This window comes from Denticeps clupeoides, chromosome 9 (assembly GCF_900700375.1).
Source record: "Denticeps clupeoides chromosome 9, fDenClu1.1, whole genome shotgun sequence".
Classification (NCBI taxonomy): domain Eukaryota; kingdom Metazoa; phylum Chordata; class Actinopteri; order Clupeiformes; family Denticipitidae; genus Denticeps; species Denticeps clupeoides.
The window spans coordinates 8,593,537-8,606,263 of record NC_041715.1 but is presented as its reverse complement, the minus strand read 5'-3'; the positions used below and the strand labels follow the sequence as shown (position 1 = coordinate 8,606,263).

The 12,727-nt window shown below is 46.3% G+C and overlaps 2 protein-coding genes across 3 annotated transcripts in view; both read right to left on the bottom strand.

Annotated features, from left to right (window-relative positions):
* cerkl (CERK like autophagy regulator) overlaps positions 1-4,387 on the bottom strand; it is a 38,165-nt gene extending 33,778 nt beyond the window's left edge. For both annotated transcript variants that reach the window (XM_028992198.1, XM_028992199.1), the window contains exon 1: positions 3,910-4,387. In XM_028992198.1, the coding sequence (XP_028848031.1) occupies positions 3,910-4,252 (343 nt within the window). In that variant the 5' untranslated portion in view covers positions 4,253-4,387. The remainder of the gene's footprint in view (positions 1-3,909) is intronic.
* A 1,190-nt stretch (positions 4,388-5,577) lies between these two features.
* Positions 5,578-8,948, bottom strand: neurod1 (neuronal differentiation 1). The gene is made up of 2 exons (XM_028992200.1): positions 8,634-8,948; positions 5,578-8,009 (listed from the first exon to the last, which is right to left on the bottom strand). The coding sequence occupies exon 2, from the start codon at positions 7,998-8,000 to the stop codon at positions 6,975-6,977; it is 1,026 nt and encodes a 341-aa protein (XP_028848033.1). The 5' UTR covers positions 8,001-8,009; positions 8,634-8,948; the 3' UTR covers positions 5,578-6,974.
* Positions 8,949-12,727: the final 3,779 nt, after the last annotated feature.

Sequence of the window (12,727 nt, the reverse complement as noted above, 5' to 3'; positions counted from 1 at the left end):
AGACTGACACACCAAAACTCAATATTTACATTTTTATATTGCCATTTTCGGGCCCCCGGGAAGCAAACAAAGGAGATGAGAGTGTCTGTTTGTTCCTTGTGCGCAATTGCGACACTGTATGTCCCGCTTCCTAATAAAATGTTTCACCTTTCGCATCCTTATTCAGTGCAGCTAGCAGGAATAATTCAGTCGGAGATCTTTTTTGGCTGAGTAAGGCTCAGTTATTCCTGGTTAAAAGGAATATTTTGAATCCTGTTGATCAGGCTCAGGCTGCAATGTGGATGTAAAGTGTCTCTTCTTTAGATGAGCTCTGACTGAGCGTGAAAATTTCTGAATTTTCAGGACGGACCAGGTAAAAAAAAAAAACATGAAAAGCAATCAGTTGTATTCTGTTCTTACTGACTAGGGACAGGGACGTTAGGGAATCCAGGAATATGACGCTGGTTCAGTATGTTGCCCACGATAACAACGGTCCACCAGGAATAATTTACATTTCTGAATTTTATCATAAATCACTGTGTTTTTTTTTTTTTTAGAAGTAACATTGTCCTCGGTTCCTCACAAACATGCAAACCTCCCCTCTAAAATTCAATACTAGTCCGTTGGTAACGTATGACCATTTTGTGCAGCATTTCTTCTGTGCCGCCCACAAAGTCATACATTAAAATTGCAATAAGAGTATAAAGAAAATGAGCCATTGCCACGCATGGAAGGGACGTGATTGGCCCAACTTCTTTGCCGCTGCGCCTGACCTATTCAGGTAGCGGGGGTCTCTTTTCACTGTTTTAATCACTGCCGTGCACCTGCCCTGGAGTCCCTCGTACCGGAGTCCCAGGTGTTCCTGAATGAGCGGCGCATGACTTGGCATACGGAGCCGCCGCTGATGCTAATGACACCTTGCTTTGTCACTTGGATTTTGCGCCTGCTTATTTATTCAGGCTGGAGGGCTGGGATGAGCGGAGCAGGCAGAAAACATATGTATTACTTATGAATATTTAGCAGAAGACATTTTAGTGATGTTATGGTATCCTTGACCTGTCAAATATTACAAATAAGAGAAAAAGACGAAAGTTCTGTACACAAATAATTAAGCGACAGATAAGACTTAACTCTGCACTACTGGTGCACTACTTTTAACGTTCTTCATTGGATGGGAAAAGCCTTCAACTGAAAATATCCCTTTTTTGGACTCCCTAGACCACACTGTAAGTGACTGGATCAAATAACCTCCATGGTCCAATTAGCTCCAAGAAATGCGAGGACAGGCAAGATGGACCAGAAGAGCAGTAATGTCCTCAGTGGTCAGTCTTACTCATCAGGGTGCAGGAAAAGGGGTCATTTTAAAGATCTCATATCAACACTGGGGGGGGGGGGGGGGGGGAATGTTTTCCAACATAAATAAAGCTAAAAAGAAGAGTATTTGAAATTCATATGACATTATGAAAATTCTCTTCATTGTCTGAGTATACCTAAACACTTACATGAGCCTGTATTTGTCAGAATTGTCATTAAATTCCAGGACTATATATATATATATATATATATCCCCCCAGTGTATCCCTATTCGGTCTGAAACACTCTCAGTAGAGAGACGTTGGTGAATCTGCGGGTGCAAACAGATGATGAAAATGAATGAAGACCAAAGCTGAGGAGAATTGCATAAAGAGTCCTAAGCAGTACCTCAACACAGAGGTCAGACGTAAATGTGAACAAGGGGTGATCTAACAACACCACCACATCCAAAATCTCCTGATATATGTTCTTGTAAAATGTTTGACAGAACAAAGTCTAGACTATAGACTGTATAACCACTTATAACCACCATTTAGTAGCATAATAGCACAATGAAAAAGAAAAATGTCTTCTAATGCACCATCAGCTCCACCAAGGGATAAAACCAAATATTCTGATTCGCTGTCCCCAGGCCGAGAAGAATCACAAAGCCATCAAAAAGAGAGCCCCGGCAAATCGGCATTTCGGTTGAATTTTTTGGCAGTTTCATGACAGCATTTGGTAAAGGCCATAGGGGGTATTATTAGATGGATGCTTTCTGTGTAATGAGAGTGCTGGCTTAATAACATTAGCTTGGATCACAGATAAAAAAAAAAAAAAAAAAAAGTACCGTCTATAAAGCTTAAGCAAAACTAAACCCTCTTGCACTAGGCAACACCGGGGATTTAAAAAGGATCCAGTACAAAACAACGACGTTAGGAGGAGAAAAAATAATCATAAAAAAAAAAGGAGGCATGTTTTGGCCTCAAACCCTTGGACGTTCATCAGAAATGTTCCCGTTCTGGCTTTCCACGATGGGGATGAAACGGTCGTCATTCTCCACCAACAGCTCAGCACCTATTACATTTCGTCTGTGTGAACTAGGAACAAATGAGGAAGGCTTTTCCTGGCAAACTGCTTAAAGATAAGGATCAAAGTGAAAACAAAGACAGACAAGCGTTGATATATTATAAAAAATATAATATAATATATCAAATATCACGTTCCTGTCTGAAGTGAGCTACAAAGCCAGCAAAATCTGACTCTGTAGGCTAATGCTGTGTTTAGCCCGTGAATATGGACTGGACTTCGGCGGCGGATTTGAAAATGTCATATGGTTATCTTCTCCGCTCACTCATGCAGATGGTCGTTTTGAGTATCATTTACTTGGACATTTGCTAACTGTCCACAAGACTGACAGATGCCCTACTTTAGGTGGTCACAACAGTGGCCCGGGATCTGTTACCGGCACATCTGTTACACACGACTTCTGGCATCGCCAGCCGAGCCGTTCATTCCCCGCTTGTGTCTGTTTTGTCCTTTAGATGGGTATGTGCTGTTTGTGAGAATCCGGCCCACGTGCAGTATCATTAAGCATTTGGGAGGGTGCTGATGCAGGCCACACGGAACTAACATGCACTCAAAATAAGATTTGTTGGGTTAACTTAATTCAATTATGACCCCTATTTCCACAAATTTGAATTATGCTATTTGAAACTATGGCAGGCAAATAGAAGGGTCCTATCCTGCCTTAGTTTCAAACAGCATAATTCAAATTTTTTGAGTGTGGGTGGGCTCTGCGGGCTTCAGTGTGTTTATAGGGCAGTGAAATTTAGTCATACATCTTAACAAATGTAAAATAATCAGACGCCCTTATCAAGAGCGACTTACAATCAGTAGTTACAGGGACAGTCCCCCCCTGGGGACACTCAGGGTTAAGTGTCTTAGGTGGTAGTAGCCTAGTGAACCCAGATTCAAATCCCACTCACTACCAGCACATATCCTGAGCAAGACACTTAACCCTACGTTGCTCCAGGGGGAAACTGTCCCTGTAACTACTGATTTTAAGTCGCTCTGGATAAATGTAAAAGTCTGTAAATATAAATGCCTGTAAATATTAATGTAAGTGTCTTGCTCAGAGACACAATGGTAGTAAGTGGGATTTGAACCTGGGTCTTCCGGTTCATAGGCGAGTGTGTTACCCACTAGGCCTCTACCACCCTAAATAAAAAAAAGCTTATTAAAATAATAACAAGTAATAATTTTGCATCCCAAGGGCCAAATCCAGAAATGTTTGTATTGATGATCATGCTGTAAAGACATTGGAATATGTGCATCATGAATGTATGTTTTGGTGCTACACAGACCCCCTTAAACTTCTCCAAAACGGGCAGAAATAAAGAGAAGACCACGCAACATGATGTTGTTGTTGTTGTTGTTGTTTTTAGAATAGCCGCCATCCTGTAAACAGAAGCTCGCCTCCTGATTCGCTGGCTCCCCTCGGCCACGCGTCACGTGACCCGGACCGCTCGTCCACGCGCCCCGACCGTCGGCTTCGACGCCGATTTCCACGTGCGTCCCGGGACCGGAAGAGCGTGAGCTAGTCGCCGTGGGAACGGAGGAACCGCGGCCGCTCACCTGTGGGGCTCTCGGGCTGGATGGGCGTCCATGTTACCCGCCTGGCGGTCAGCACGACGTCGTGGCTCCGTCTCCCGATCCGAAAAATCCCTCTAATTATCGGCTCGTCCGCGTCCCCGGCCGCGCGGTCCTCCTCCGCCGTCGCCGGCGGGTCGCGGGGCGGCTGCGGGGCGGAGGCGCCGAGCTCGAGCTCCCCTCTCTCCTCCTTCCGCCTCCTCCTCTTCTTCTTCTTCTTCTTCTTCTTCCTCGTATTCCGGCCGCCGTCCGCCTCGTCGCTCGGCTCTTCCCGGCTCTCGGACCAGGCGCCGAGGGCGCCGGCGGACTCGCGGGGCGGGCCGGACATGGCTCGCGTCGGTGCGGGTCGAGCGGCAGGTGGCCCCGGGTCGCCTGTTCCCGGGTGACTGGCGGGTCGGCGCGCTCGCGGGGGCGCGCGTCGGGACCGTCGGTGGCGCGCTCTGCTGGGAAGGACGAGCCGGCATCTCCCAGCGTGGAGATTAGCGCTGTTCTCAAAGCACGGACACCAGCACGAACCGGTGCGATGTTTAAGGACAAGTTTTGGTCAAACTGCGTTACAACATTATTATAAACGTCGTAATGCAGTTTGATTTGAACGAAACGAAACGGGTTTGAAAAGCAACATTACGAAAAAACAAATAATAGGGGGTGATTGACAAAGTGATGTTATATATTCCATCATATTCCATCTGGACCGGAGTTTTCACCCCCCCCAGAAAAAAAAAAGCAGCCCAAAACTTTTGAACGTGGAGTTTTGTAGTTTTATTAACGACATTGCTTAAAAAGTACATTACCTATCAAAGCATTCCAGTACAGGGCCTACTGTAGAACAGGATATTTGTTCATCAGGAGTGGCGTGATGCTGTGCTATTATTGTGTTGCTACTGTTTTGGTCCGATGAAATATGGAACGTTTTGCCTCATTTCGGACGAGACGGTTACAGTCACAAGGCAAGTTATAACAAGGCAAACGTAGATTTCCAAACAGCACCCTGGACAGTTCATTCTCAGGCGTTCAGTCCGATGTAAGGTCCTTTTTCATTTCTTTAGAAGTGATATGGGGGGGAACCAAGATGAATTTTGCTTCCTTCGTGTGTTGACTTCTTCCTTGCATGTCCCCGAATGCATTAAAATACTTCAATGTGCCATAAGTGAACCGGGCGCGTCTCTCTTTTTTTTTTTTTTTAAGAATGTGAAATGATTGTGAACCCATCACCCTTGGTGAGCAGTGGGCGGCCACGATGAAGCAGTATGTTGGGCCACCACTGCCCCAACGGAAGTACTAAAGCATCCCTGTTCTGCTTTGGATTGTTTCATACCCTGGTAGACGTGTGAGGGATGTTGCAGGATGGATGTAGGGGCTGCATTGACTATTGATTCCCGGCGTTTTGGGGGTTAATGGGGGGTTAATGTTCCAACAGTTCTACTGGCTTTGTTAGATGCACTGGGCCAGGCAGCGAGTGTTCGTGCATAAAGAAAGAGATCATTTTCATGAATTAAAACCCCTCCTGCAGAAGCAACATCTGTGCCCCCCTCTCAGATTGCAGGAAGGCCTGGGCAGGAACAGGCAGGAACAGCCTAGAACCTGCAACCATCCGTCCACGCCTCGGTCTTCATCATCATCATTATCATTACTTAGATCACTTAGTCAAACAAAACTTTCGTTCTTTTATTATTAATACATGCCACAGGGCATTTTTTATTATTAATGAATGCCAGGAGACACAGAAATCACGGCTCAGCAAGGAGAATTATGATTGTAAGAACATTTACTTCCTAAAAGAGGTCAAGGAAACACACATTTTTTTTTCTTCTTCTTCAAATAATGTGCAGAACTGCAATGAAACTTAAAGGAAGAACGGATACGTTTTTCCTTAGAAACGAATCCCAGGAAATCCGACTTTCTCGCACGTTTTTTTAAACTTGTTCTGGGGTGTTTTTTCATTTTTTTTTTTTTTTGATATGTAGCAAAAGAGCGTCGTCAGTAATGTAACGTCAAAATTGTAATTATTCACTTTTATTCTACAAATAACGCGAGCGCGCCATCACATCAACATAAATGACAAGAGTCCCACCGGAACTCTGATCAAACTGGAGGCGAATCAATCAAAAATATTCTGGCAATACACATTTTTTTTTTTTTAACAAACATAAGTATACAGCACAAACTCAGACGGCCGCGCATGCAACAGGGGGGGGGGGGGGGGGGGGGGGGGCTGTCTTTTTCTTTTAAAAGAAAATAGATTTAATATGTTTAACGCGGGCGACTGATAATGTGCATGAGCGCCGCCCCCCTCCCCTTCCCGCACCACTGCTGATGGCTACGAAATAAAACCAAAAAAAAAAGGTGATTATAGTATTACACCGTTTTGGGAAAGACGAGGATCTTCCCGGGGGGGGGGGGGGGGTTGTGCAATTCCTGCGTGCAAATATGAATACTATCATCAATTTTTTTTTTTTTTTTTTTTGCTAAGGCAAAATTTTGATTCTCGAGCACTTTGCCTGCAGGTCACGCCACTAAATTATTAGTCATTTTTTGTTTATTCATATAAACTTGATGTAGATAAATCTATTGTTTTGTTTTAAACAAAAAAACATTAACATGAAGCTGCGTGGAATGATGGAACTCGTCTTTATAACAAAAAAAAAATCAATTGACAATTCCTTACAAAATCGCAACAAAGTAATTCAGCGTGGGAATCAGGTAAAAGTAGTAAAATGCAGGTTGGAAAAATATAGAAATCTCTTATTCGTTTTCATAATTGGCCCAGTGTCTCGTGGGGAATAAAAGAGAAACATTGCATAGATATTATTATTATTATTATCATTATCATCCAAATTATTGCTCGTGTGATTTTTTTTTTTTTGTAACGTGGATCGTTGAAACACATTCTGCGCATCAGATCGCACCCATTCCCTCCTGTAGAAGCGCTCTAGAATACAATACATACAGGTGAACGAGAATGAACATCCTCACTCCTCCTAAAGGCAGTATCGACAATAAATACACGGACGGAGGTTGGCGCGCGTGAAACAGTCAGTGGGCCGCGTTCACGAGTCGTGGAAGATGGCGTTGAGCTGCGCGCTCATGACCCGCTCGTGGTGGCCGTGGCCGTCGTACGACAGCATGCTCTCCATGGGCACGTCGCAGCGCGGCGCGGGGCCCGCGTACAGCGGCGGGTGGCCCTGCGCCTGGTAGTGCATGGTGAAGGCGAACTCGGACGACGGCTCGTGCTTGAACGAGAAGTTCCCGTTGACGCTGAGCGGCGGGCTGAGCGGCCCGTCGAAGGAGGGGCTGGCGCAGTCCGTGAGGGGGGCCTCGAAGAAGGGCTCCAGCGCGCTCCCGTACGCGTGCGGCTTGACGTGGAAGACGTGGGAGCTGTCCATAGTGCCGTACGGCGGGCTGGGGAGCCCGGGGGTCTGGTAGGAGTAGGGGTGCGCGGAGAAGGACGCGCTGGCGCCCTGCATGTGCGCGGGCATCTCCTGGGCGTGCTCCGGCAGGAACGTCCTGGGGTTCAGCTGCAGGCAGCCCGCCACCAGGTTGGTGGTGGGCTGCGACAGGCCCTTGCACAGGGCCTGGACGAAGGACATGAGGTCCGGGCTCTTGCCCGAGCGCAGGATCTCGGAGAGCGCCCAGATGTAGTTCTTGGCCAGGCGCAGCGTCTCGATCTTGGAGAGCTTCTGCGTCTTGGAGTAGCACGGCACCACCTTGCGCAGGCTCTCCAGCGCGTCGTTCAGGCCGTGCATGCGGTTCCTCTCGCGCGCGTTCGCCTTCATGCGCCGCATCTTGAACCTCTGGAGGCGCGCCTTGGTCATCTTCTTCTTCTTGGGCCCGCGTCGCTTGGGCTTGGAGTCGTCTCCCTCTTCCTCCTCCTCCTCCTCCTCCTCCTCGTCCTCTTCGTCGTCCTCCTCGAGCCGGTGGAGGGCCTCGTCGTCGTCGTCGTCGTCCGCGTCCTTGTGCGCGCTCTTCTTCTTCTCCACGTCGTGCTCGTCCTGCGAGCTGTGGCACTCGTCCGTCCAGCCGGAGGGGTTCTGGGCGTCCAGCATCACGCTGTCCTCGGTGTACGACTTGGTCATGGTCCAACTCTGGAGGGGAAAAGGCGCAGTGATGGCAACGTCAGCAAGAACAGAGTAGACAGACAGACATATATCTATATCTATCTATCTATAACTATATATCTATATCTCTCTATCTATAACTATCTATCTATCTATCTATCTATCTAGATAGATAGATAGATAGATAGATAGATAGATAGATAGATAGATAGATAGATAGATAGATAGATAGATAGATAGATAGATGTTTGTAACAGGTCCCGTCTCGTCACTCGGTGCGCAGATTAATCGTTTATTCGTTACGCTCCGCTGTGCCTGAAGACCGAACTTCGGCGTAAAGTCAACTCCGTTCGAGGCTGAAAACGAAGCACCGCTTCTAAAAAAAAAAAAAAAAAAAGAAAAAGAACGCCCTCTGTTTCTTCCCCGAAACACTTTTCGTTCCCAATAAGACTACCGTCGCCCCACGGGACGTGTTCAGACAACTCCGAGGAAAGAATTACACAGATTTGCCGTTGCAGTAAGAAACGAGAGAATGTACAACGAAACATTTATTTCTTATATAGTTCAAAATCACAAACAGTGTGTCTCAATGAGCTTTAAAAGGGAGTGAGTGGGACAGAGAGAGAGAGAGAGCTGAGGGGAAGTGGGTACCTGTGTGTTGCGGGATGGAAGGTTAAGATGCTCTCATGCCCTCCTCGCTGCTGCAGCTCCGGTGAAACTACGGTGAGTGGTGCTCGTGCCGCGGGATGCTGCGGTTATATAGGCGGTGCCGCCGCCGCCGCCGCTGAAGGTGATGATGATGATGAGGAGGAGGAGGAGGATGCTGGGAGACCAACGTGTACGTCTGGGCCAGGGAGCCCCGCCTCTTTCTCCGGCACGCGCCATATGGCCGCCTACGTCAGGAAAACGGCCCCAAGCGTCACGTGACCACCTCCATTCGCCCTCGCCAGGGCTCCGTATTGCGTCCCTTTGTGGCCGAAAGAAAGTGGCCATCTGTCGCCGGTTAGGGACTCCGCGGACCTGTTTGTACCCGCAGGACGGGTTAACCCATTCGGTACCGGGACACCGCGCACAGATTTTCCCGCAGAATTTTAGACATTTTAAAAGTGTCGCTGAGTTCGTTCGTCGTCTCGAACCGACGCCGGGCGGCCTGTAACATCTGCTCGTTATAATAATCATTTTAATAAGCAGGGACCGCAGGGCCGTGATTGGCCGGAGGGGCGCGGACGCGGCACGCGCGCCGCACGCGCGCGGACAGAAAGCCCGTTTCACGCCCGCCGCGCCCCGCCATTCACCCCCATACAAGCAGGACGACGTGCACGCATATACACCAAATTTATATACACACAATTTATATACGCCAGATTTATATACACACAATTTATATACACACAATTTATATACACCAGATATATATACATCAAATTAATACGCACCAAATGATTATACACCAGATTCATATACACCAAATTTATATACACCAGATTTATATACACACAATGTATATACACCAGATATATATACATCAAATTAATACGCACCAAATTTGTATACACCAGATTTATATACACACAATGTATATACATAAAATGTATATACGCCAAATTTATATACACTACGAGCAATTTCGTTAGACGCTGATCGAACGTCGAGAACGCGTCTCTGCTGTTCTCCATCTGTAGACTTCTAGCGCACCTCGACACACCAACACATTAATTCTCATCTTCATCACTTTTAAACAGCTGCCGCGTGGAAGATGCGCGGCACTTTTTGCACAGGACTGGACCCGGACAGCGTGGACGCGTTTTAAAGCGCAGGTTATAAAGGGCTTCGGGCCCCACGCACCGGTGTTTGGCCACGCGTGACAAATATGTCTCGCTCGGCGTGTTTGCCGAGCCGCGATTTATCTCCAGCCGACATCTGCTCGGGGCCCCGGACATTCGATCGCCAGGTAGCGGTGAAGTGGCCATGGCAACCCCGCCGGTGGAGAGCCGCTAATCTTCCTCATAAAATCCACAAGTGGGGCGGGGTCAAAAGTCCACCCGGTACCGTATAAACCAGAGAGAGAGGAGAGAGGAAGAGAGAGGCAGAGAGAAGGAGAGAAAGACAGAGGAAGAGAGGGTGAGATGGAGAGAAGGAGAGGGAGATATAGAGAGTGAACAGAAGAGAGAGAAATAAGGAGAGAGAGAAAGAGAGAAGACGATGAGATGGGAGAGATGCAAAGGGGGAGAGAGAGAAGGAGAGGACATAAAGAAGAAGAGAGAAGAGGGAGAGAGAGAGAAGGAGAGTGAGACAGAGGAATAGAGAAAAGAGGCGAGAGGGAGATAGAGAGGAAGAGAGAGGAGATACAGAGGAGAGAGAAAGAGGAGAGAGAGTAAGGAGAGAGAGAGAGACAGAGAAAGAGAGAGAAAGCGTGGAGAGGAGAGAAGAGGAAGATAGAGAGAGAAGGAAAAGACAGAGGAAGAGAGAGAGAGGGAGAGAGACAGAGGAAGAGAGAGAGAAGGAGAGAGAGACAGAGAAAGAGGGAGAGAGAGAGAGAGAGAGACAGGAAGACAGAGAGAGAGAGACAGAGAGAGACAGAGGAATATAGATAGAGATAAGGAAAAGACAGAGGAAGAGAGAGAGGAAGAGAGAGAGAGGAAGAGAGACAGAGGAAGACAGAGGAAGAGAGAGGGAGAGAGAGAGACAGAGGAAGAAAGAGAGAGAGGGAGCGAGAGAGACAGAGGAAGAGAGATAGAGAGGGAGCGAGAGAGACAGAGGAAGAGAAAGAGAGGGAGCGAGAGAAAGATAGGAAGAGAGAGAGAGTTCAGCACCACAGACAGCACCACCACCCCCGCCCCCCGCATCTACAGAGTAGGTCATGTTAACGCACAATAACTATTTTATATAATTAAGGATTAATGTATGTAGGATTGTTGCGTTTCAGATTATTTCCTCTGTAGTTACTAACAATAATTTAAAAAATCCTAAAAAGACTCTTTTAGTCGCTGGAATGCTTTCTGGGATTTAAATAAATAAATAAATATTTTTCCATTTGGCCGCGTTCTCACCGCAGCATTTGCATATGCAAAAAAAAAATGAAAAATGCAGATTGGTATTAATTAGTCGCTCCAAAATTTCTGGCGCGCCGGATGCGGCTCTCGGAGTTGAATATTAAAAGTCGACCTTACAGCAAAGGCGGGGTTGTGTTGCAGGTGAGACCCCCTGCTGCGCTGCTACTGGGGGGCGTCACCGAGGTCAGAGGTGACGTCATCATCAACAACAACAATAATAATAATCATTATTATAATACTAGCAGGAACCACAATAATACTACTAATGATAATATTTACTTTTGTTACTAAATAAATCAAAGATATAAATATACAGCTTGCATTACATAATAATGCATAATATAAAAATACTGTAGTGGAAGAGTGGCTCATATTACTGATTAATAGTAATAGTTTCAATGGCCTTTAATACGGTCCGGCGCTTTTAATAGATAGTCCTGTTTCTGGGGCGGTGGTGGCCTAGCGGTTAAGGAAGCGGCCTTATAATCAGAATCCCGATCCGAGCCAAGGTTCCACTGAGGTGCCACTCAGCAAAGCACCGTCCCCACACACTGCTCCCCGGGCGCCTGTCATGGCTGCCCACTGCTCACCAAGGGTGACGGTTAAATGCAGAGGACACGTTTCGTTGTGTCACCGTGTGCTGTGCTGCAGTGTAAATATTTCATTGCACGCAAGACACTCACGCCGCTTGAAAAAGTTTGCCCTGTGGATGAAACTCCTCTGCTGACGGCGCCACCTGGAGGCTACGTGTTTAATAGGCCTGATGTAGGAGAGACTTGAATAAAAAAAACAAAAAAAAACGTAAAATGTACATAATGTCAAGATAATATAATACAAATATTCTTTATATGTAGATATATTATAAAAATATAATATAGCTGCATCCACCTGTTCTCCAACTTTCACGTTCAAGAAAAAAAAATTATTTAACTTCCCTAAGGCTGAAGGAAGGCTGTAACAACTTGCACTCGTTTATTTATTTTTATTCCTTCACTCTGTATTGCATGAGAGCAGGTCTACAGAGATACAATGGCGCGACCCTGTGGTAAACCTTCAACATTACACCTTCCACTGACCAAGAAGGGTGGCATTTATCAGACGCCCTTATCCAGAGCGCCTTACAACCAGCAGTTACAGCAGGACAGTGCCCCTGGAGACACAATGTCCCCATAAACAATACTCTTTATTAATCTTGAACAAATGCATAGTATAGCACAGTATGTAAGAGATATTATATTTATAGACATTTACAGCATTTATCAGACGCCCTTATCCAGAGAGCCTTACAACCAGGAGTTACACGGACAGTCCCCCCATGGAGACACTCAGGGTTAAGTGTCTTGCTCAGGAACACGGTGGTAATAAGAGGGGGTTTGAACCTGGGTCTTTTGTGGTCTTCTGGTTCATAGGCGAGTGTGTTACCTGCTAGGCTCCTACCCCCGACATCAAGTTTTTACTTGAACAAAAAAAAAAAAACATTTATACATATATACAGTCGATATCCAAATTTTGTTAACATACCAAAAACCCCTGTGTCAAACATTAAGAAAATTTCCCTATTTTCATTAAACAATGACATTATGGGTGTACAGACACATTAGATTTTTTCCAGAAATCAAACAAAATGATTGCTTCTTTCATTTAGTTATTAGTTGTTATAGTGCAAAGTGTGGAGCAAGGCACAGGAAAGGG

Coding starts and splice junctions, on each gene's coding strand:
- neurod1 (XM_028992200.1), bottom strand. CDS start 8,000: ATGACCAAGTCGTACACCGAGGACAGCGTGATGCTGGACGCCCAGAAC.